Source organism: Drosophila nasuta, chromosome 2R (assembly GCF_023558535.2).
Source record: "Drosophila nasuta strain 15112-1781.00 chromosome 2R, ASM2355853v1, whole genome shotgun sequence".
In the NCBI taxonomy this organism is placed as follows: domain Eukaryota; kingdom Metazoa; phylum Arthropoda; class Insecta; order Diptera; family Drosophilidae; genus Drosophila; species Drosophila nasuta.
The window spans coordinates 4,846,687-4,870,957 of NC_083456.1; the positions used below are offsets into that span (position 1 = coordinate 4,846,687).

Here is a 24,271-nt window from a genome sequence, read left to right on the forward strand (position 1 = left end):
TTTAATGCAAAAAGCCAATTTGCACCCACATGCAGATGAAACATTTTGCGGTGCAAAAATTCATGTCGAAAATACAACGTTCAAAACATTTTCAATTTGTGGTGCAACTGAGTGTGTGAGTGAGTGAGTGTGCGTGGGTGTGTATGTGTGTGTGCAAATTTGAAAACCACATCGAGTGCAAAAAAGGTTTATTTGCCACTTTGTATCAATAAATATATACAATATATGGAAAGGAAATAAAAAGCCAATGCACGTACGTTGATTTACCCTTTAAAATGGCTTAGTCCAAATCGGGTTGTCAAGCTCAGAGCGATAATTTAAAACATTATACACACATATATAGAGTGCATACAGAGTATTCAAACATAGTTGAAGTTAAGTTGGCTTAATTTTCTATTTTTGCATGCCGAAAAATATGCTTTGATTTGCGATTGCTGACAATCTATCGATTTCATTTGTATGCGTGTTCATGTGTGCTTTGCTGAAAGTTTTGCAGTCAGAATGCCAATTTGATTAGTTGCAAATAGTTGTTTGCGGCCTGCCACGAATCTTTTGCGAATGCCAAATTTTGAAGTTATCATATTAAAAAAATTCTCTCTTTGGCATCGAATTTGACAACTTTTCGCAGAGACATCTTATTTGATTGCCATGATACTGCAAGTTAAATAAAACCCAACTACTTCACAATTTATATAAAAAAAAAGCTTGAGATAATTTAGAACTCTCAAGCAACAAAAAGTTAAGTATACACAGTGCGTATATAGAAAGTACTTATTTGATTTAAACCAAATTTCTGACATACTTTTAGAGCTTGCCACTAAATAAAAGTCTGTTAACATCTCTTCCATTTTCGGGTTTTTTGTCTGCTACATTTTATAGCTACTAAAAGAATTGAGGGCAATGACAACAGTTGTCGGAAACTTGGCTTGTGTTTTGCTTTTTGTCCCCGCGCCACATAAAAGTCGGAACTGCAACTACAAAAATTGTAACGAATTGACTTTTTCACGCACTGCATTATTTTGCTGTGCTGTAACAAGTTGCAAGTTTTATTCAAGCGCAAATATTAAATTTGTCTTGGTGTTGAGGTAGTGGTGTGTCTCTGTTAAGGTTTCCCCTTTAATAATGTTTAGTAACGCCAACAATAACAATAACAATAAGCGAGCCATCAGAAGTGACTAAAAGCGTATCTGCGAGATACCAATCATAAATTTGGACTGCACAAAGTAAACTACTACTCAGATGTTGTCGTTCGTCTTCTCCCATAAATTATTTCATATTTCATTTCCCTTTGCGTGCTGCACAGTACCACAATATAAACATTGAAATAAATGTGTCGGAGCACTGTCAAATGTATGCGAACTGTCTGCCTGTCTGCCCCGCGGCGTTGCAATGAAATGCCAGCGTTTTTTTCCCTCGTTGCAATGAGCCAAGCCCCAATGCGGGGCCAAAGTAAACATAATAACACCAACTGCAACTTGAATTTCTTTGCGGCCCTTGCTTTAACTCATCCATAGACTTCTGTTAGCCAGATGCAAGCCAAGTGTATATACTCTTAAATTGTTGCTAGTAAAATGAGAAATGTCGCCAGAACTTCCCTTGTAACTGTGTCAAGTCTTTGATCTTTTTCTTGGTACGTTTCAGTTTAATTTGAGTGCATAGTGGTCAGACATCTATTCTATGTGTGTTGTGTATTCTTTCTTTTGTAGGTGGAAAATATCACTTGACATCGTTCTTAATAAATTGACATCAAAGATTTTCAAACACGCCACAACTTTTCGAGTAATTACAATCAATTACACACAAATATTCTTATCTAGGTTCTATTGTCTTGGCTATCAGTTATTGTCAATGCACACGTAAGCGTGTGGAAGATTATTGAAAGCACTTAACTTTAATATTGACAATTATATTTTAAATTTAATTTAATTAATATATTCTCTCTCTCTTTGCAGGTAATTTCGGATGCTCAACAATGAAATTGTAATTATAACTAATTAGTGAGTACTACTGTATTTTTTCTCCAGTTGCACAATAGAACCAGTCATCTACTTGTTTAAAGCACACGCCTCCTGGTCGTCTTTGATTGTAGGCATCTTTAACTTCTGCACTGAGTTTACCGGGTCTGCCACTTGGCAAAAAGAACCACAGATCGTAGGTTGGATTGTAGGCCAACTGAAGCACTTCATCTGAAGATTCACTATAAGAAAATTACACTTTGAAGTCGCTTTCGGTTTTTGTAAATTTCACTCACCTTTGTATTGCTGAAATGGCAGTTATTGCCAGAACGAAAAAGAGAATCGCAACGACCGTTCGAGCCATTTTAGCTGTTAACTGTTTACCTTGCGTTTCACGACTGTCAGCGCATTCAGCTGCTGACTTGATATATAAGGCCAGTTTGGGGCCTAATCTCATATTGTAAATAGTTTCTAGTTTGTTATTAACAAATTGTTGTGCATTTTTGTTTATCAGTAGTCGACGTATGACGAAATTCTAATGCACTGACAGAAAATGCAATTAACTTAAAATATTTTTATTTAGTTATGCAATCACCGTACTCAAAATCATTTTTACTCTTGGCATGATACACATGATGTCCACCCTCAGTGTCTAGACACTTTCGTTCTTACTTGTGGTTTTTACGGTTAATGTCCTGCGGTTCTTGTCACATACTTGATAAACTTGTATGCACATAGTATTCCATCCTTTAGAAAAGCCAGTTAGCCCTTTATTTCATGACAAGGATTCTTAATTATGAGTAACATGAAGTTAATCGCACTTGAGTTTTATGCTTTATAGTAATTTCACACATGAACATGTAAAATATTGAACATTTTGTGTACTTTTTACATGGAGCTTATTGACTATATATATACTCTTTTATATGCATGGATGATAACAAACAATAACTTCGAATTGCAATTGAAATTAAAGTCAGTCTGCTTCTATTGACAATAGATATACTTAAAGGGTTTTGTTTTTGTTTAACAATAACAAGACTGATAGGGTATTTTATGATCGACACGCGCTGACAAGCTTCACATTGTTGATATTGCATGCCATTTTGTCAACGTCATTTAACTTGTATTTATTTAACATTTTACAATTATTCCTGTCGAATTTTACATTTTGCAAGCAGAAAGACAATTCAATTTGCAGCTTCATTTTATTTTCTTTTCATATTTTGCGGTTATTTGTTTATCAGTTTGTGTCACGTGATTGCTGTAAGTTGACGCTGATAAAGGGCGTAAACATTTCAACAAAAAAAGCTTTAATAGTATGAGTGGCTTTATCATTTAATATTTTTGATACGGCAACATTTATTTTATTTAATGCATTTCTATGTGGATGAGCCCACATCTTTCTAAGCTAAAAGCTTTTGGAATATGAGAAAAATTTATTGAATAAACACTTGGAATAAACACATTATGAGCTCTGAAAGGCGCCATCTACTAGTTGTTGAGTAAATAAATAAACACAAAAGGGAGTAAGTCAAACAAAAGGGTCCACAAGTTTGTCTGTGTTAGTATGCGTGTTCGGGTGTGTGTGTTTGTATGTGTGTGTGTAAAACAATTGTTAGCAAACCATCAACAACAACAATAAAGACAATTGTGTGCATGTTTTCTGGATTTTTGTGTGTGCTACTTTAGTTATGCGCCTACATACATGTGTATGTATATATGAGTATTTGTTTTTCCTATGCCACGCCCCCTTGACATTATGCTAGCACATATTTTAACATTCTATGTCTTTCTCTATGCTTTCATTTGTCATGATTTGTTGCGGCCTTGCATGCAATAGCATAATAAGCCAAGCGAACACATTGACACAAAGTCTGCCAACTGCCCTCCTCCCCTTTCTCCCTTTTCCCCGCCTACTGTCTTGTCCAATTCGCACCGAGGGAAGTGGCAGTTAGCACTCATGCGGATCGTTGCACGAGTTGCTGCACGACTCGCCTCCATTGTTGTGACACATTGTTGCACATGTAAAACAGCAGCAGCTAAGGCAACAGCAACAGCAGCAACAACAACAACAACAGCTGGGGCAGAGTACGTGTCTGGCATGCATCTAAAAGTTTGTGTGTGCTCGGATCTTGTTTATGGCAACAACAAATATGCATTCTGTGTTTCAAAATTTAATTAAATTATAATTGGACACTTTGTGCATATGTACGATAGTCGGTTTTCAGTTTCCATTTATATCAAATCTCAATTAAGTTACCTCTAACTGGCCAGTTTTGTTCACCCCACAATGGACAAACATTTTTCGCCAAAACTAAAGCTTCTAAGCAAACCACAAACGCTGTCGCTCTCGCTCTCGTTCTCATTGTTGTTGTTGTTGCAGGCATCAGCATCAGGATGGCGTATACGTAATGCGTTAAACGACTTGTCTAGCCTATTGTCCTCGAAAGCCTAAGAAAACAAATCCCCACGGGCATAACAGCAGCCTCAACAACAGCAAATGCTGCTTCTGCTGTCCAAAAGATTAGCTAGCATTTGATTAAAGTGCGAACATTTACAAAAAAAAAAAAGAGTCGAGCACAATGGGACCCATGAAATCAAATCAAATCAGCTAAAAAAAAAACAACGAAAAGATAAATAAACTGAGGCTAACAAAGGCATGGCTAAAACCCAGGCCGTTTGTCGTTTTCCGCACAAGGCGAGTAGGTTTTTGCTCCATTTCAATCAGCATTTTTCAGGCACCAAAAACAAAAACAACATAAAAGAAAACATCAAGGAAATGACATTGTGGAAAAACATTTGTCACACAAAATTGAATTTGGTCCTCAAACAAGACAAAAAAGTCAAATTTAAAGACTCACCGTTTTTAGCCTACTAGAAAAACACACTTGAAAGCGTTACATAATTTTTGTGATTCAAGAGCTAGTAATTTATTAAAGTAATTGTGTAATAAAAATTAATTAAATTCCTGGAATATTTCACAGTTCACACTGATTACATTTTTAAATATTGAGGGTGGATCAACTCTTTAACTTTATTCTAGACTTCCTTAAATTGTTTTTAAAGCCCTTGTAAAGACCCTTGTCATTGTGTGTTATGACAGATGGTTAAAAAAAATAGTCTGGATGGATTTTTATATATGAAGTAAGTTACATTTCCAAAGCCTAGTGGATTACCTTACTATGATTTACTACTCCCAGGTTGCAAACAACAAAAACAATATTTTTTTCATGTTTTTGTTGCGCAATATCAGCTTATAAGGAAGAAATCCCAGTTCATTTAAATTTACGCAAGAACTTGTGTGTAATAAAAGAAAATACGCACAAAAAAATCGAAAAAGTGGAGTCCAAAAAGTCCACTTAACAAGAAAATTGTTTGTATAAGCTGGCGTTGAATTAAAATCTTATGGCCGCTGCTTGTTAAGGCATAAAGCCAAGTTTCTGAGCATATATATACATGCTTATATCTGAGAACGAATTTCACATACTTTGCACATTTTTATGACCCTGTGAAGAAAGCGCTCCGAACCCCAACTGTCGCCAATTATGCTACACACCCTCCACAATTTGTTGACCAGGTTTACGAGCATTAAATAAAGAATTTTTTCAGTTATAAAAAGAACAATTAAATTGCTTCGACCAGCACTGCGTTTTCAAATTTATTCAACATTTACTTAAATTCTATCTGAAGGAAAATAACTAGAAAATGGTGAAGCATTGATTTGCTTTATCATCGTTTTCAAGCCATTTCACTTCATTTACTTCTTGGAAACTCACTGCAAAACCGAAACAATGTCAAATGACGGAGCAATAAGTGATAAATATAAGAGTTCACGAGTCCACAGGATTGGCCAGAATCGTCCCTAGCCTTCATCATCATCATCATCGTCGTCGCCATCATTATCATGAGAATGTTCAGTATCAGTTGTGCTTCATTGTGTTTGATTTGGTTGAGTCGGGCTGCTGTTATCGCATGTTAACACTTCATAGGAAATGCTTGCCTGGTCCTTGCTTCATCATTGCAATGACCTTTATATAACTGAGCGACTCCTTTTGGCCTCTTTTTGCACCCAGAGATCCTTGGGGCCAATACGCTTAGTTAGCTGTTGGCCTAGCCAAACCACACACAAATACACACACACTCCAACACCCCAAAAGCCGCATTTACACCCACCCCCTCATCAGCCCGCTTCTGCGTGCAAAATGTCAAAATATATTTTAGTTGAATTTATGGTCATTGACCAAAAGCGCCGGACAGCTAGCAAGCCAGGACTCTCCACAGTTATTCAGCTCTCTTATGTCCTAGGCAAGGGGATTTTCTCATGTCCGTATCTACGTGTTTACGTGTGTGTGTTGTTGCTTGTGTCTTTGCTTATTTTCGGGATTTACACCATCCACACTCTGAGTCGTGCATTTCGTCCAGCGTCTAAACTGAAAATATTATGCTACATTTCATTAGGGAGCACACACGCACACATTCCAGAGCGGATGAAGCGAGTTTGCCTTGAATGTTTTACAGCCACTTAAAATAGATTAGCTTTCAACGTTGTTCTTTAAAAAATAATAAATTACTTGCCATAATTTCTGGTTGGCCTTTTTATCCTGCAACTGGCTGGTCTAGCATTTGGGTCTGCAAATAATAGAAAATCCATTGAAAACATAAGCAACTGTCAATGATTTAATGCCTGAAATCACAACCATTCACACACACATACACACAGTTTGATAAATGAAATGACAAACACTTTAGCAGCACACACACACTATCAAGCGTCTAGAATACAGAATAAATACATCAATCCAGATAGTTCAGAAGAGGCAAATTGATGGTAGCACCTGACGCAAAAGGTTCTAAACTATGATAACTTTTGATTGAGCACTAAAGTTTAATGTACACTGTTGTTTATATAATATTTTAGTTTGCCATAAGTTTGCTATAAGTTTACCGCGACATGGGGTCAGAGAAGAGAAAACACCCTTTAGTCAATACTCATATTATAATATTCGCACATTAAATTATCAATTCAGTAGAAAGCGATCGGAAATGCAAGCAAGAAATTATTTTTCTGTGCTTCTTGTCCTTTGATTTTATTACAAATAATTTGCCATAGCCAACTGAAAGTAAAAGCTTTCAACTTCTAGAAATATCACCACAAAATTTCAGCATACTTTCATTTAAATAGCATCCCAAAAATATGCTGCAAAACATTTAAAATCTACTGTTGGTTAAAGGCATGACGTGACTGTGAGAATATCGGTCTGAGAGAGTCAAAAATAATTTACAAATGCCGTGCAATAATCGCATTGGCATGCTAAAATATAATAAGCAGCAATTTTATGCACAGAATTTACACAATTTACGTTGTAAATTTCAAAAACCAAACCCGCGCTAACCTCTCCTTCATATAGAAATTGTGTGTTTTTGTATGTTGCATAGCCTGCATTTGTTCAAATGATAATAAAATGCAGCAGGGTAATGTAATTTATTACTAGCCAGTGTGTGCAAGCTTCCATGTTTTGATGTTTAATTTTTATATTTCCGGTTTTCATGCCAGCCACATTGAGCAAACGGTACTTTTACGATACACGTCATGGTCATGGCTTATGTTGTACCTGCATTTGTTTGAGTATGTGTGTACTACGAATGGCATTTGAATGGTCCTTTCGGCAGGCCATTTTGTGTTCTTCATTGTATGTTATATAGATTTGTGTGCTTTCGAGTAGACCCTTGAATTGTTAGTCGCAAATATGGTAAATGGCATTATCAATTCGAATGTTCTTGGCTTTCATAACCGAGTGACAACGGTTCGTTTTGTAAGCCAACCCGAATCATGCAGGAATGTTCCTTTAACGTTATGCCAAGCAAGCAGTCGATTTGATTGGTTAAAATGAATATGTCAGTCACTAAGTCATTTTGCATTATCGGTCTTAGGTATATTGTTATTTCTATTCTAATGGAAATTTTAAGAATAGAATAGAAGACAATTTAGTTTAAAACGAGTATAAATTTCTGGCTGCTGTCGAATGACTTTGTTACTGACTACTGCTGCTGCTGCTAAACTACCGATGTCAACAACTTGTAATTGATAGCTACGTTCCTTTCAAATTACTGCTAATGTTAATCTACAGCTACCTATCGATTTAGTAATGCTACCTCATAGCAAAGTCTATCTGTAACACGTATTATAAATCAATGCTTTTTATTCAAGGTAGATGAATAAACTATTTATAGTTCTAGTTTAATTGAGTGTCTGAAAAATTTGGCTAATTGCCATAACAACAGTGTCGAATTTGCTTAAATAGCGTAAAGTCAGTTGGCCAAATGAGTTAGTGTTGTAGTCATGCCCGAAGCAAGTTGTTTGCTTTTGTTGTTGAGTCATGTTGTTTGCATTTGCATCACGTCTAACTTCAACACTGCTCGGCAGCTTGTTGGCAGCTGACCTAGCAGCTCCCACTGGACTACGTACGTAGCTAACTAAAGAGGCAACTATAGGAGTGCATTTTAACGAAATTCTTGCTTATCCTTACACCTTTCAGCCTGTGGCGATAATGAGCAGCTCACCTGTGTTGGCTGCTACGAGCCAACCTGCTCTGTGCCCTATTACCCTGATGATGAATGTCATTACTTTGACATTTGCAAGTTAGGTTGCGGTTGCAAGTACGGCTATGTTCGTCACGATCAATCCTTTAAGTGTGTATCTGCTGTCCATTGCGAATTCATTAGCAGCCATAAACGATATCATGAAAATCGCAATTAGAAGTAAGTTATTTAATTGAGTGAATCTAAAAATGTTAGCTTCAGTTTTAATCATGTCTCCACTCGTGTTGCAGTTTTTATTTCTGATATTTTTAAACATTTTTTATTCGCTATTGGCGCAATCTAATGATAATGATGATGATGAGGTCATTGGTGAACTGCAGAGCAAAACACGTAAGTTTTTAAGAAAAAGAGTAAGACAACTAGTTTATCCTTTAATGTAAATTTCTTGACAGTATGTCTACCAGATATCACAGGCGCAATTACGATATGTGTAAAAAAATAAAATTTGGCAAGTCTTACGATAATAAATTAAATTGTAAGGACTTCTTGAATTGGAATCTCTCTCGAATACTGTGAGATTGCTGTTTGCACTTTAATTTGAATCTGCAAGGAATTTTACGGCCATGTGGAGGTACCTTATTTTCACAGTTTCCATTTGCTGTTCTATTTCTCTTGACGTTTTTATGGTTGCCAACATCAAATTGTATCTTGAGATTCACAAAAAAAACTTTTATTGTTTACTTTTCGGAGTGCTTTAAATTTACGAGCCTTTTCCAGAGAGCGAGTGTGAGGATGTGATATGTGTTCTATCACAGTTTGAGTGCGGTTTTGTCTGGTGGTTCATAAAGCATATAATGTTAAATCTTAAATCTCAGTGGCGCACTCGTAAATATTAATTTACTTGCTCAAACTTGAGGCTTTTGTGGCTCACTCCAGTTGACTTTTGGCTGCCAGCGTTTTGTGTCTTACTCGCAGATACAAGAATTATGACTGCTTTCACAGTAAGCTAAGTGGCTTGTCATATGCCTGACACCTGTCTTGAGCCAAGAATGCTCGATTTTATAGGGCTTCAAGTAGCTATTAACTCGAATTGCATTCAATTTATGCAATGAAATAAAATGGCAATATTAAAAAGTGCAGTTGGTATGGAAGTAAATATTGCACAGTTTTGCATGAATTTGTGAACCTTTTATTGCAAAAATTATGCAACATTTCTTAATACAAATTACTGCAAATTCAGTTGAACACGATGAATTTGTGAATAATATTTCAGAGCCGCTTAGTTACATAGTATTTCAAATGGAAGGAAACAAAATGGCACAGAACAAAACACTTATGAAGGAGAGTGTGCACTAAATATTTAACAATAAAAATACGCACACATTTAACATAATAAACTCTCATAATGCCATTGTACGTATGTATGTGTGTATTTCTGTGTGTATGGGAATTTTCGGGCGCGTGAACATCCGACAAATTTGCCCACTAAATGATTACTATTATTATATTATTACGGACCGCTGCCACCATTTTACCTAAAAGAGGGCTGGGCGACAGGGGAATTTGTTTGGTGGTTTTGGACCTGTGGCTATAGCGTTGTTGGTTGGTCATAGTCATGTAATTTTTTTTATGTCTGCCTATAAAAAGCAATTAAATCGCCGGCAAAGTGCTTGCTGCTGTTGCACACACAAACATGAGAGTGTTATTATTTTGATGTTGCTGTTGTTGTGGATGATGATATGAAGGCCATTTTAGTTGCGTTGGCCAAAATGGTTGCGCGAAAATAAAATTAAATTACCCATTAGTGGTGGATTTTCGTCTCATTTTGGGCAAATTGCATTTTATGCGCATTTACGCTCTGCTCATTAATTTATTATTATATTTTTATTTATTATTTTTACAATCACTTGATAAATTCCCTGTAGGGAATCGTATATCAGAAATTATGACCCACCCAAATCATAATAGTCACCTGAAGCCCGAGGCTATTCCTCTTTAAATTTGTTATCGAAATGAATGCCTGATGCCATTGTTTTTGCTATATCTGTTCTTGTTGTGTAATAAATTCAAAAGTTTTCATCTGTCTAGCGGTAAACCACCTTTACTTTTGCTACATGCAACTGCAAATGGTTTCAATGGTTTTTCTCTCACTTCACTGGGTCCTTGGCTGGGTCATTTAAAGATGAAACTTTTGGAGCATGTGCACATTACGAGTTCTCGCAGAACTTTAAGATAAAGCCTATCTGCTCCACAATCCCAAAATGTTCTTAATTTCTTATGAACCACCCCAAAACAACTGCCAATTGTTTAATGAGCTTCTCCGTTGCCCCATTACAGTTGTTATTGTTACTTGCTCTGATTCCGTTCCGGCCTTCTTAACGCTTGTTGTGTTCTCAGATTGTGGCAGCGGAAATGGTTAGATAAGAGAATTTCGACAAAGTTGCTCATTTTAATCGAGAAACTTTTCTTCGCTGTGATTGCATATAAGTACTTGAATACACGAAACTGAGAGCTTAGTTTCGGCTTAACTTAGACATCCTGGCAGCCACAACACCATGTGTCGCTTGGTCATCTAGAAAACTTGGCCAACTGCGCCTAATAATTTTAATTTGAGATTGTTATGTTCGAAACAATTTAGAGTCTGAAACTATTTGAAGCAAATACTTCCAATTAGTGCACATTCAACGATCCAATTAGAATTCCAATATGCAAGCACTTATTGAATTCCATGCAGCCTGAAAGTATGCAACGAAATTTATGTCAACTGACTGTCAATTTACTTACATCGTATTAATGAAAGGCCAATAATTGAGGCAAATATCTGAAGTGCATGGTTAATAACTGTTGAGTGAATGCAATAAATGAGAGTGCGCATTTCAGTAAGTAAATAAAAAACCTGAAAAGATGTGCAGATCCTGTCCAGAGCGTTGACATGCCTGAAGATTTCACAGCCGTCGGGCCTCGAATGCTGCGCGCTGCTCAAACGAAAAATATGCATTTAATCCTGTTGTTCATTTAATTAATGTTGAAAACAAATAAACACCCACTCAAACACACGCTCTGATGTGGGGAAGGGAATTCATGTAATATTGCAGGAGGTAATAAATTGAATTTTAAGCCCCACGACGGCAATGAAAACGAGTAATGAAATTACATTCAACATTTTTGCACTCGCATTTTAATGTTTGCACTTTTGCTCTCTTCCCGAACCGCAGGTATGTGCCCTCTCCAAGCGCGCTGTAATACTTCAATCCTCGGACATGCTGGCCTACAATGAACTCCAGCCTGTAGCTATGCATCAGGCGAGCAACAGCAACAGCAACAACAATAATAACAACAACAACAATTTCAATGTGGGCGGGAGCACAGCCATTACCTCGAAATCTTCAGCACCACAGAACATAATAGCCAATGCAGGCCTGAGCTATGAGGATGTGTTGAATGATGACTTTCAATTCGACATGGACGGCCACGATGTGATGGTCTTTCTGCACATACAAAAGACGGGCGGCACTTCCTTTGGGAGACATCTGGTGCGCGATTTGGACCTCAAGGTAAGTCACAATGTCACCATTTTTTTGCCTTTATGTGTTTTTACTAATGACAATTTCCTTACAGCGGCCATGCGAGTGCCAACGGCAGCGAAAACGCTGCTACTGCTTCCGTCCGCATCGTAATGAGAACTGGCTCTTCTCCAGATATTCGACAGGCTGGAAGTGTGGGCTGCACGCCGACTGGACGGAGTTGACCAGCTGTGTGGACGTCGAGCTGGACAAGAACGAGGGAGAGACGGCAAAGCGCCGATACTTTTACATTTCGCTGCTACGCGAACCGATCTCACGCTACATGTCCGAGTATCGACATGTGCGTCGCGGCGCCACCTGGAAGGGATCGCGCCATTGGTGTCTGGGTCGCCAGGCCACTGCCAGCGAGCTGCCGCCCTGCTATAAGGGTAAAGATTGGCTGGATGTGGATCTTGATCAGTTTGCTGGCTGCGAATCAAATCTAGCCGCCAACAGGCAAACACGCATGTTAGCCGATCTCGCTCTAGTCGGCTGCTACAACAAATCATCGATGCCGGCACACGAGCGCGATCGCGTCATGTTGGCCAGCGCTAAGCGCAATCTGGCCGCCATGGCCTACTTTGGACTGACGGAATATCAAAAGGTGCGTTCATAGATTTTCTATTTTCTAATGCAGATAATAATGAGGTGAATATTTGTACCTTACAGATGTCCCAATACATATTTGAAGAGACCTTCAACCTGCGTTTTGCCATACCCTTCGAGCAACACAATGCAACCATTTCGGCAGCTGCAGTCACGAATCTGCGACCCGATCAGCGGCGACGCATCGAGAAGCTCAATAGCCTGGACATTGAGCTGTACGCATTTGCCAAGAATTTGCTGTTCCAACGGTAAGTACTTGCGAATGAAGTGACTCTTAATTAGCTAGCAAACTGCAAGATGAAGAATAAATCCTATCCCTTCAAAAACAAATAAGGGAAGCAGCTCTTAATAATATGTGAATCTCCTTTTAATATGTGATAAACTAAATTCATTTCCCATTTCGATTAAAAAGTAATTTAAATAAATTATTCCATTTTCATCGGCTTAATGTGGTTTGTAGGAAGAGAATTAAAAATTGAATTAGAAATTATGTTATGTTCATTAAGTCGATGTAACGAAACCTGTGATAAAGTAAGAAATGTGGTGAATAACATCTCACAACTTATATGAGCTTGGAATTTTGTCGAACAGTGCATAATGCAAACAGTTTGCACTCATTGTATGCTCTTCTCCGTGTATCTTCGACTTTTACATATCCGTTATTAGTTCGAAGATAATTGGCTTATGTACAAATACAATAATAGCTGATAGTTTCCACATCGAGGTGTTAACCCCAACAGATTCTCGGTTTCTAGTTTCTCACATATCGGTATAACAAGTTTGTCCGGATGGGGAAACCCGATCCTTATGGCCGCTTTAGCTGCACGTATCTTGCGCGTCTCGTCAACGGCCCGCTTACTGTCTTCTGCTAAGGTCGATGACTCATTGTCAGTCCTTTAGGGCCTTTGTGGCGCGTTAGGGTGCGAAACCCCTTAACAACGACCTTTCTTTGTAGCGATCGCATTATATTGACATCGCCTAGCTAAAGGTTATTGTTGCGTCGCAGACATAGACAACAGAATGGCTTCATCGAATTAATGGATCCCATATGAAATGAATGCGCCTTCTATTAGATGGCGTTATGTTTGGCGCATTGAAAGGGGAATTAATTCTGTTTATGCTTCGTCAGGCATGGGAAATTGTCGGGACTCTTAACTGGTAACTTACATTTGCTGAAGTTTGCAGTAAGAAGTGTAAAGAAATTGTATTAATTGTAGTTTGGCTTGTTTGTGTGTCTGAGCAAAGTTGTTTGTAGCATTGATAAAACCACCTAATGTCCTTCACACTCAGCACAGCAGTTGTGCATCTTGAAGCAATGTCCACACATACGATTATAAGAAACCATCTGCCAGCTGAGCGTTTGACTAGCTGCGATTGCTTCGCACAGCGGGAAAAGGTAAAGTAAACAATTTGCTTTGGCAGTTGTTATATGCATTGGCTTCTTATCGCATCTGCAAAGACGAATTTATGTATATACAATGCATAAGCCACTCTATATACCTATACCTAGTTGTTGTTCTACCAAATACCTAAAGAAATTGTTGCCTGTACTTTGCTGACATTTTCCTTGATGTCACAACAACACAGCGGCAGCAGTTTTTCTGCGGGGCAACAAAAGAAACTATTGATATAGGGTATTTTATAAAGGGGATTGATATTAGCAGTCGCAATTCAATTTATTGCAAACGCAAATCATTTTCCACGCAATTCAATTCAATTCGCGGCGCATTTTCTCGATTTTCCTTTAATTATGCGGGTTGAGTGCAACTTAATGCTGGTTGCCAGCTGTGTGCTATCGAAGGTGGGGCTAACGGTTATTTCGCCGATGTACCCGATACTCGTTACCATTGAGGTGATTGTGTCTAGGCAGCTGTGAGACACAAAAACACACACACTCTCACGCAGCGATAGAGAGTTCCTTAGAGGATCTAAGGGATTCCGATGTCGTCTTGACAATTGCAACATTTGCGCGCGCTAAAAGAACATTTCTATAGTTCACAAAGATACAGATAAGGAGGCATGTGTATGAGTGAGTGAGTGTGAGCAGTGTGGCACGAACCACCACCAAACCACGGGACAAGACTCACAACAACTGTGTGTGTGTATGTTACCCTCCCTGCTCAGTACCTTAAGATACCAAGAGGGTTGTTTTTCTTCTCCCGATCGCCTCGTTGCGCTGTCTGCATTTGCGCAGTCGTAACTTTCAACGCTTCAGTTAGGTTTTGACAACAGATCGCGTAGGAACACAGCTACAGCAACAGCAACAGCTACAGCTACAGCTATAGGGGCAGGCGGGTTACGGTTGCGGGATATAAAAAAAAAATTAAATTATAAAAACGAACGAAACATTATAGCTAAAACAACAACGAACCAAATACAGTACTACCTAAATTAAACGGACACAAAGAATTCGTTAAATATTTTATTATAAACAAAGTTAAAAGTTGTGTTTTACATTGTTCTATTGAGTTTTTGTTATTGACGTTGAAACAATATAAGTTGTTCTATAATTAAGCAAAGTGTTAACAACCAACGAAAAGAAATACTACTATTATCCAACATGTCGTTCTCCAAAGCTAAATTGAAGCGTTTCAACGATGTGGATGTCGTGTGCGGCTCACCAGCTGGTTCCGTGCCCAACTCGAACAGCTCGGCAGGGTCCGCAGGCAGTGCCACGCCCACAGCAGCTAGTGCGGCCACAGTGCCGCCACCAGAGCGAAAAGAGCAGATTGAGAAGTTCTTTAAGGATGCCGTGCGTTTCGCCTCCAGCTCGAAGGAGGCCAAAGAGTTTGCCATACCCAAGGAGGATAAGAAATGCAAGGGTTTGCGTCTCTTCCGCACTCCGTCGTTGCCACAGCGCTTACGTTTCCGTCCAGCGTCTAGCCACACAGCTGAGACCGCTGGCACTTCGAGTGGCGCCTCGACAGCCGCCTCAACACCGTTGCACTCGGCAGCAACTACTCCGGTGAAGGAGGCAAAGTCAGCGAACCGCTTGAAGGGCAAAGAGGCACTGCAGCAGGAGATACGCAACAAGAATGAGCTCATCGAGAGCTATCTCAGCCAACTGGATGTGGTGCGTCGTCATGTTGATCAGCTGAAAGAGACGGAGCTGAAAATGCGCGAAGAACACGAGCAGACCACGGCCAAAATGGATCAGCTGCTGCAGGCACTTAATGCCGAGAATCTGGGCCACAAGGAACGCAACGAGCAGCTGACAGTGGAGCAGACACAACTCCTTGAGCGCTACGCCAATCTCGAGCAGCAGTTGCAACTGCAACGCGAACAACATGAGCTGCAAGTGGAGCAGCTTCTGGCTGAGAACGAGGCTTACAAACTGGCCAATGAGCAACTGCAGCAAGTCTGCGAGCAGCAGCAAACAGCTCAAGATCAGTTGAAGGAGCAGCTCAGTGGTCTCCAGGCAGAGGTAGCTCAGGCACGTGACAACTGCAGCTCGGAACAGCAAAAGACCACACAACACATGGAGCTCATCGAGGATCTGCAGTCGAAGAATGCGACGCTGTTGTCCGATGTGCTTCTGCTGAAGCAGCAGATTGAGCAAGATGCTCTTGCCTATGGCCAGGAAGCGAAGGTCAGCCAGTCGGAGATGGAGTGTCTACGTGTGGAGCGCAATACACTGAAGAACGATCTGGCCAACAAGTGCACGCTGATCCGCTCTCTGCAGGATGAGCTGCTCGACAAGAGCTGCGAGATCGATGCCCACTGCGACACCATTCGCCAGCTGTGCCAGGAGAAGGCCAAACATGCAGAGCAACAGCAGGCGGTTGCCAAGGTCCAACAGCAGGTCGAGAATGATCTGGAAAGTGCTGTGGAGCGCGAGAAGTGCTATTGGCGCGCTGAGCTGGACAAACGCCAGAAGCTGGCCGAAAACGAGCTCATCAAGATCGAGCTGGAGAAACAGGATGTTATGGTGCTGCTGGAGACCACCAATGACATGCTGCGCCAGCGTGACGAGAAGCTGCAGAAGTGCGAGGAGCAGCTGCGCAACGGCATCGAATACTACATCCAGCTGAGCGACACTCTGCAGCAGCAGCTGGTGCAGCTGAAGCAGGATATGGCCAAGACCATCACGGAGAAGTACAACTATCAGCTGACACTGAACAACACTCGCTCTACGGTCAACATTCTAATGGAGCGCCTCAAGAAGTCCGATGCTGATGTGGAGCAATACAAGGCCGAGCTGGAGTCGGTGCAGCTGGCCAAGGGAGCGTTGGAGCAGAGCTATTTGACCTTGCAAGCGGATGCGGAGAAACTGCGCCAGCAACTCAACGAATCGCAGAAGGCACTTGAAGCGTTGCGCAGTTCATCGCAGACACTGCAGAGTGAGGTATCGTTGAAAGAGTCCATGCTGCACGAGCTGCTTGCCAGCGAATCGGACACGTTGGCGAAATTCAATAAGATTGCTAACTCGTTCCAGGATCGCATCGATGGGGACGCACAGTTGGCCCACTATTGCGACATGTACAGCGATCTGAAGCGCAAGGACGAAACACGTGAGCTGTACATGGCCGACATGAAGAAGGCCCTCGACGAGTTCGCCACAGTGCTGCAGTTCGCCCAGCTAGAGCTGGACAACAAGGAGCAGCTGCTGTTGAAGGTGCGAGAAGAGTGCGAGCAACTGAAGCTCGAGAACATTGCCCTCAAGTCGAAGCAACAGCCCACAGTGGCCATGCTAACCCCGAGCAAAGCAAACAAACCGAATACAACAGATCTGGAGAAGATTGAGGATCTGTTGATCGACTCCGAGCTGCGTGCCGAATGCGACAAGATCACCTCGTGGCTGCTTAACTCTTCGGAGAAGTGTGTGCGCCAGGACAACAACAGCGAGCTCAACGAGATCCTCAACTGTAAATCGCCCAAGACACGCACTCCTCGCACCCCGCACAGTCCACGCACACCGCGCACTCCCAAGTCGGCGACCAGCACTCCGAAGAAATCGCTGCTCTTTGCCAGCGGAAAGGAGAACATGCCAAGTCCGCCACAGAAGCAGGTGCTCAAGACGCGGAACATGTAGAGCCGCCAACGAGGACAATAGAACGATCACAAAAAGCTAACTTTAGGCTAAATTTTCAACTACATAATGAATTATTAGAAATACACATATATATTTAGTTAAGGCACGATGATGATGAATATGATGAAATACATGATGTACATTTGTTGCATACGACAATTAGAGGCAAACTCGTTTTGATTCCGACTTCCTTCATTTTTCCCAGCCAACAACCCCAGCGATGCGACGCAGATTGAACATGACACACGTGCGATGTGGCAAACGCACTCAATGGGAACTTTTTTTTGTGTTATTATTATTCTGACTTGATGCACGACTTAACCGAGTTACCCAACTTCCTTGCCGCTTCCTCAGGCGAAGCGGAACGGAAGGGGCGGCCAAGAAAGGCAGATGTGCAGCTGCGCATGCGCTTCTTAAGGGTGGACTAAGGTACGACTCTTCACAACTACGACGCAGTACAAAATAACAACGACATCAACAAGCTTGGGCTGTAAAAAGTGTTTCCATTCACTGCAATGACTTAAATCCGCTCGTAGGTCGCAGTCTGTGGCGGGATTTTTCCTTGAGTCCGTTGTAAACTCTGCTGCCTGTTGCCCCTTTGTCTTCTGGTTTTTTCGTTCTTTCGCTTAGGTTATACGTTGAACAATCGCTGCTTATGACCTATGACATTTTGTGCACAACAATGCCCCGGGTAAGGTAAGAATTGTATTCTTGGCTGCCTCTAATTGCACAGCTGCACCAAGCGCAGCTGCAACAACAATTGAATTTCGATTTGTGCACAAGTTCGTTGTGTTTACTGACATAAGAAGCCTAGTAGCTTTTGGGAAATACCCAGCCAAATGCGCAGGGTGGAAGGAAGCAAAGACTTCCTTTAGCAAAGGAATTCCATTATTTCTTGCATGTAGGGTACAGCACACAAGTAAAGATTTCTTACAAAGAATATGAATCTACTTTTTGCGTACCAAGTTCATGCTAAATCCATTTGTATATTTGGTTTAGCTAGAAAAGTATTTAGGAATGAATGGGATAACAGGTATGCTGTAGGATTTTTAAAAATTCAGGTAGCTGCCTCTTAAGAATTTTAAAAAGTGAAAAATTTGAATAAGTTTTAGACTCTTGCTGTATCTTGAATTTTAAGAATTATATTCTAACCGATTACAATTATAAAAATGTATGCTTTTCTCTGTTGCAGCTTTGAACATCTGAAAGCGAAAGATGCCAAGTTCGAGCAACGATTTGCCAATCTTGGCAACATCTACTTCAAACAAGGAGTTACGGAATTTAATTGGGATAGCAACATTGAAGATGCGCTCAGCACGGATCATTGAACGAATGGATGAAGGAAACCAAAAATTATCTAGATATTAGTCATAAGGAAACGGAACCCTCAAGTAACATCACTACAAATCGAAGCAAGAAAAGTGAAAAACTCGCGCATATGCTCGAAAAAAACAAAAAATAAAAACACAAAGGACTTTAAATTAGTGTCGTAAGCATAACGTTACTGAAAACTGCAAAATTCGAAATATAACAACTCAATCAAAACACAAAGCGCATTGATTATACATAATCAATTAATTACAGCTGCTTTCAGAAAATTGATAAATCTCTGTGCGCATATTTAACATTTACTGTAAGATTAAACTGTTAGATATTTACTTATAAACTAACTACACTCCTCGAAAATAAGTCGCACTCCAGGCATTACACTCGTATTGTATATAAACTTCAACATGTATCCCATAATTGTAATATTGTAGATCGAATAAGATAATTGTAATTCACCCAGCGCATCAACTACACGCCATACATTAGTCTTAGGTCACATTTAATTATATGATTTTAAACTATTATTAATTATTTTATTATTGTTATGTGAATGTTATGTCTTTGCAAACGCCAAATCAATGTATATTTAGTGCTCAGCTCTGAACAACTGATTTCGATCCAAAAACGCATTTATTTTATTTAACTCTCTAGTATATTCGTACTTTGTAAATACCATAAGCATCACACAACGTATAATCATTTAAAAATAAAGAATACAGCATTAATATAATGGAATACTTAACTTTAAATTTACATTTTTACATGAATATTAGTTGCAAACAATTCAAAAGTAAAGCGTTAATATTGTTAGCTGGCTTAATTGTTTAAGACAATAACGAATTGGAGAACTATAAAAAGAAAATACAACAGATAAATGCAAACAAAACGAAAATTCAATGAATACAATTCGATTGATAAATGCAACGAATTAAGCAACAAAAATAATTAAATGATATATGGAACATAATATCTTGGAAAAATTGATCCCAAAAGTCCTATGAGTACTCGAATTTCATAATAATAAAATGTAGAAATCAGATCAGAAATGAATTGCATTCAGTAGGCAGGCATCTGAAATGTGCCATTTTATAGCAACACAACAAAAACTTAATAAATAAATAAATAAACAACATGACTTTGCGCTAAACATGCCAAAGCGATTATTTAATTTTTAATTTCAAGTGTCATGATCAGAAAGTTCAACAAAACTGAGCAATTTGTACTCGGAGAAACTAGAGTACATTTTGAGAAGCGATTAAATGCAGGTAAAAATGAATAAATTCAATAAATAATACTTTATCGTTGTGTTTCATTCAGTAATAATTCAAGTTTAATTATTTTTATAAAGTCAAAACGCATAGAATAGAGGGCTATTATAACTTTGCGCTAACAAACAGAAGGATCGTAATTTGACCCCATAGAGTATTATCGACCTTTCGGTATTTTTCGGAATTATTTTAGGTATATTAATTTGATATATTTAAATGATAATTCCCCATTGTTTTGCTTTTGTTGAGAAGGGTTAGCGGATATCTCACAGTCGAGCACCCTTTACTGTAGCTTTCTTGTTCAGATCGGAGCGTTAATGATGATCACAAGATAACTTGATCATGTCTGATATTAATGAATAAATAAATATGTCCAAAAATATTCACTTGTGGAATTAAAACTACCGTTAAATTTTAAAATTAAATTTTGTCTTCAACATAATATTTGATTTGTGTTTTCTTTAAATCGTTATCTAGCATTAATTCTTATTTTAGACTTTATTATTTGCATTTAGCCTTACGTAGTTCTCATTATGATACAAAGTAAAAAGAGACGACGCGTCGTCAACTAATTTGCACTCAATTTGTGGACTGAGCTAACAACAAAAACAAACTTAAAATATTTCCCCCATTGCGGCATAATACATATCATCAGTGAAAAATTAGCAAAAGCTCAGTACGCGTGTAAATGTCAGCCTGATCATGACAGCAGGTAAAAGCAACTACCAACGTCGCCGATCATCCGCTCCGCCCAATGTGGATATTGTGGAGCACGTTAATGGCAGCTTCGGGCGCTGGCAATTGCGAACAATTCTGCTGATCTTCTTGTGCAAAATACCAACGGCCTGGTTCATGGCCTGCATCATCTATACTGCACCGTATCCCCAACGGGGTGAGCTGGTCTGTCATCCTGCCACATGGAATGGCAGCCACACAGCGCAGGCTCATGGCAGCATGCTGCATAGTCGCAACACAGATCGACTCTTTAGTGTGCAGGTGTGCAATGCCTATGCCCAGAGTCTGTCCCAGAATTTTGTGAGACACTACGGCCAGACGTGGAATGCGACATCAGCACAGCTAATGCTGCCATGCGACAAAGTGGAACACAATACAGAGTACAAGTCGTTGATAACGCAGTTCGATTTGATTTGTTCGCGTCGCGTTTTGGTTGCAGTCACGCAATCTTTTCACGCACTCGGTGCTTTGCTCGGTGGTCTATTGGCTTATCAAGCGCTGAGATAGTGAGTTTTCTTAAGATTATCATTGGTCAGCATTATGTAATCGTTATTTTCGTGAGCAGCATAAGTCCGCGACGTCTTATGCTTCTTGGCATGTTGGGTCAGATCTTCTGTGGCAATCTCACAGGTCTCGTGGACACTTATCAGTTGCACATCTACTTCCGTTGCCTCACATCTGTTTGCTGCACGATCATGTACACCGCTGGGCATCAGATTCGTAAGCGAAAACAAAAGACTTAAGCAACAAACTTATTTCAAGCTGACTTCCATTCTCAAGTGATGGACATAACGTCGGGCAAGGCACGGATTCTGGTGGTCACACTATCGGAACTATTTTGGTCGATTGGTTTGGTGCTGCTTCCAGCCATATCCATCTACTTTGACAATTGGAGCCATCTCTATGTAGCCATATCTTCATCGCTCATTGTGCTCGTCTGGCTGCATCGCTGGATAACAGATGCGCCGCGTTGGCTGCTGCGCCATCAACAGGTGGAGCCCGCTTTGCGAATCCTTTTAGAATCTGCCACACACAACAATCGCATGGTGCCCCTGACTATGGACGTTCAACTGACTGTTTATGCCGCCGAAATGAGCGCTGAACCCAAAATCAGCTATTGCCAGATTTGGGATAAGGAAACAAAGCGCCGACAACTCATCTATATTCATTTTATCTGGGGCTGTGCTCAGGTCTTGTACAACATTATCCTGCTCATGATTCGCAGCCTGGGTGAAGCTCAAGTTCATGTGAATACAGCTGCGTTGGGCTTTGCTGAAATGATGGGCGTGTTTGTCGGCCTCTACTTTATATTGTACACACGTCGTTATTGGCGTTGGACTGGCAATCTAATGATTGTCGCCGGTCTGTGCACCTATCTAGTCTGGCTTCTGCCCGATAGCGGTAAGCATGAATATATTCCGATCATGTTTTTAATTATTTCACACTTATGTCGAGTACTTCTCTCACACTCAGATCGCAATTCCAGACGCGTGGGCTTGGAGCTAATCTTTTGGATGCTGCTAAAGTTTGCGAATTCAGCATCCATAGCTGTACTCACAACCTGCACTGGAGAAATGGTATCGCCGGCAAAACGCATTTTGCTGATGCTATCCGTGGTCAGTTTTGGTCGCCTTTGTCTGGTTTTCTCTCCATTGCTGAGCACTCTGACTGTGGTGCACCGACTGCTGCCCATAACCATAATTGCCACAATTGGCTGGGTGTATGGCCTGATCATGCGCTTCCTTAATCGTTTCTATTGGAATACGGAGCAAGTGCAGGTTGGTCAGGTGCCCACGCCCAACACCTATCGTCGCAATTCTGCCGTAATTATGCGTCGCTGCAGCACTGCCAGCTCCGATGTGAGTGGCTACAGCAATGAGTTGCTGCGAAACTTTGAGCAAACCGTTGCCGTAAGCATTGCTGATCTCTGGCACATCAATTTCAATACGATCCATGAGTGTGATAGCATGAAGGAACTCAGCGAGACGGTCGAAAAGCCGCACAGTAGTATGCACAGTATTTGAATTTCTTGAGCTGTCTAAAAGTATGCAACAGTTTTTTTCTTCATCCGGAAGAGAGAACTTAATGCCGCATGCGAGAAATGTGAGATCGGTAGATATGCCATAAAATATTAGTATATTATAAAAATAATACTTTAAATATATAGATAGTTATAAATTTATTAAAGATCCGCTTTTCGCACATGTATTCGGGTCAGAGTATTGGTTGCGATTTGACGCAATCGACAATAACCATACTGAAATCATTTGCTAGCGAAGATGCGTTAATCAATGGCTAATTAAATTAAATAGAAATATTGCCGGTGTTTTTAATTATTGATTAACTAATGTGCAAGGTATGAGTTCAATTAGTATTGTAAATTTAACGCGTGATTCACTTTCATATAAGAACTTAGAACACATTTTAATTATAATTTCATTCTTCTGTAAGTTATATAATATTTGCATTTTTTCAACCAATCAATACTAATGATGACATAAATATTGACATACTATCTAGCAAACAAATGCTGTGATGAATAAAGAGAGTTCGATATTCAATATTTGAGTATTACCATAACATAAGTAATACACTTTCAAACTATAAAATTAACACAGTTTGACACACTTTAATCTAGTGAACAAAGAGAGTTCGTGATTCAATATATAAGAATTACTTTAAGTATTACATTTGTAAACTCTGAAAATTAAAAAAAGCTTAAAATGAGTTTAACATTGCAAATTTAGCTGCTTATGTTGCATTTAATTGCGTTAAGAAGGTGGCACCCTTTAATCGATAAAGAAATAATCTGTGTCAGCAAATCGAAAATAAATTACAATGCGTCACACTTGACAAAATCAAGTACAAATACAACAGGTACACTAAAGATTAAAATAGAAAATAGCAGGCGCAAGTTAAAGGGTGTTTTATCATCAAATATACTAAGTGGATTTACTTGATTATTATAAGTTTAATGACAATTATCAGCAGTTGTATCACAAAACTCATAATCAATTGAAGATACAACTGATACGGTGGTGAATGCAACAGCCACTACTTGTCTCCACAGCAATAAAATAAAGAATTTTATTGATTATAAGTGGAAACGGGGTAGACATACAAACTTCAGCTCAGAGTAAGGCCTACCACTTGTAACAATATCCTGTAGAAACTTGATAGGCATTAGTTCCGGTGGGAGTGAGCTAGTTGACACGCACCGCATTCGGATTGAAAGGCAGA

General features: G+C 39.7%; 5 protein-coding genes across 7 annotated transcripts in view; 4 read left to right on the forward strand and 1 right to left on the reverse strand.

Moving 5' to 3' along the window:
• LOC132783995 (heparan-sulfate 6-O-sulfotransferase 1) overlaps window positions 1-19,170 on the forward strand; it is an 83,561-nt gene extending 64,391 nt beyond the window's left edge. For all 3 annotated transcript variants that reach the window (XM_060789342.1, XM_060789343.1, XM_060789344.1), the window contains exons 3-6: window positions 11,714-12,052; window positions 12,117-12,665; window positions 12,731-12,915; window positions 18,892-19,170. In XM_060789342.1, the coding sequence (XP_060645325.1) occupies window positions 11,714-12,052; window positions 12,117-12,665; window positions 12,731-12,915; window positions 18,892-19,027 (1,209 nt within the window). In that variant the 3' untranslated portion in view covers window positions 19,028-19,170. The remainder of the gene's footprint in view (window positions 1-11,713; window positions 12,053-12,116; window positions 12,666-12,730; window positions 12,916-18,891) is intronic.
• On the reverse strand, window positions 1,939-2,366 carry LOC132783996 (uncharacterized). Its single transcript, XM_060789345.1, has 2 exons — window positions 2,252-2,366; window positions 1,939-2,197 (listed from the first exon to the last, which is right to left on the reverse strand). The coding sequence occupies exons 1-2, from the start codon at window positions 2,317-2,319 to the stop codon at window positions 2,005-2,007; spliced, it is 261 nt and encodes an 86-aa protein (XP_060645328.1). The 5' UTR covers window positions 2,320-2,366; the 3' UTR covers window positions 1,939-2,004.
• LOC132783998 (uncharacterized) lies at window positions 8,233-10,138 on the forward strand. Its single transcript, XM_060789347.1, has 4 exons — window positions 8,233-8,420; window positions 8,495-8,717; window positions 8,789-8,888; window positions 8,951-10,138. Exons 1-2 carry the CDS (start codon window positions 8,336-8,338, stop codon window positions 8,713-8,715), a joined length of 306 nt encoding a protein of 101 aa, XP_060645330.1. The 5' UTR covers window positions 8,233-8,335; the 3' UTR covers window positions 8,716-8,717; window positions 8,789-8,888; window positions 8,951-10,138.
• LOC132786520 (myosin-11) lies at window positions 14,860-17,869 on the forward strand. Its single transcript, XM_060793065.1, has 2 exons — window positions 14,860-17,012; window positions 17,103-17,869. Exons 1-2 carry the CDS (start codon window positions 15,228-15,230, stop codon window positions 17,697-17,699), a joined length of 2,382 nt encoding a protein of 793 aa, XP_060649048.1. The 5' UTR covers window positions 14,860-15,227; the 3' UTR covers window positions 17,700-17,869.
• Window positions 19,171-20,986: 1,816 nt separating the features above from the next.
• Window positions 20,987-23,538, forward strand: LOC132783991 (solute carrier family 22 member 19). The gene is made up of 4 exons (XM_060789335.1): window positions 20,987-21,537; window positions 21,597-21,751; window positions 21,812-22,432; window positions 22,505-23,538. Exons 1-4 carry the CDS (start codon window positions 20,999-21,001, stop codon window positions 23,053-23,055), a joined length of 1,866 nt encoding a protein of 621 aa, XP_060645318.1. The 5' UTR covers window positions 20,987-20,998; the 3' UTR covers window positions 23,056-23,538.
• Window positions 23,539-24,271: the final 733 nt, after the last annotated feature.

Coding starts and splice junctions, on each gene's coding strand:
- LOC132783996 (XM_060789345.1), bottom strand. CDS start 2,319: ATGGCTCGAACGGTCGTTGCGATTCTCTTTTTCGTTCTGGCAATAACT. Junction 2,198..2,251: donor GCCATTTCAGCAATACAAAG/GTGAGTGAAATT, acceptor ATTTTCTTATAG/TGAATCTTCAGATGAAGTGC.
- LOC132783998 (XM_060789347.1), top strand. CDS start 8,336: ATGTTGTTTGCATTTGCATCACGTCTAACTTCAACACTGCTCGGCAGC. Junction 8,421..8,494: donor AGCAGCTCCCACTGGACTAC/GTACGTAGCTAA, acceptor TACACCTTTCAG/CCTGTGGCGATAATGAGCAG.
- LOC132786520 (XM_060793065.1), top strand. CDS start 15,228: ATGTCGTTCTCCAAAGCTAAATTGAAGCGTTTCAACGATGTGGATGTC. Junction 17,013..17,102: donor CGCAGACACTGCAGAGTGAG/GTATCGTTGAAA, acceptor AACTCGTTCCAG/GATCGCATCGATGGGGACGC.
- LOC132783991 (XM_060789335.1), top strand. CDS start 20,999: ATGACAGCAGGTAAAAGCAACTACCAACGTCGCCGATCATCCGCTCCG. Junction 21,752..21,811: donor CACCGCTGGGCATCAGATTC/GTAAGCGAAAAC, acceptor TCCATTCTCAAG/TGATGGACATAACGTCGGGC. Junction 22,433..22,504: donor CTGGCTTCTGCCCGATAGCG/GTAAGCATGAAT, acceptor TCTCACACTCAG/ATCGCAATTCCAGACGCGTG.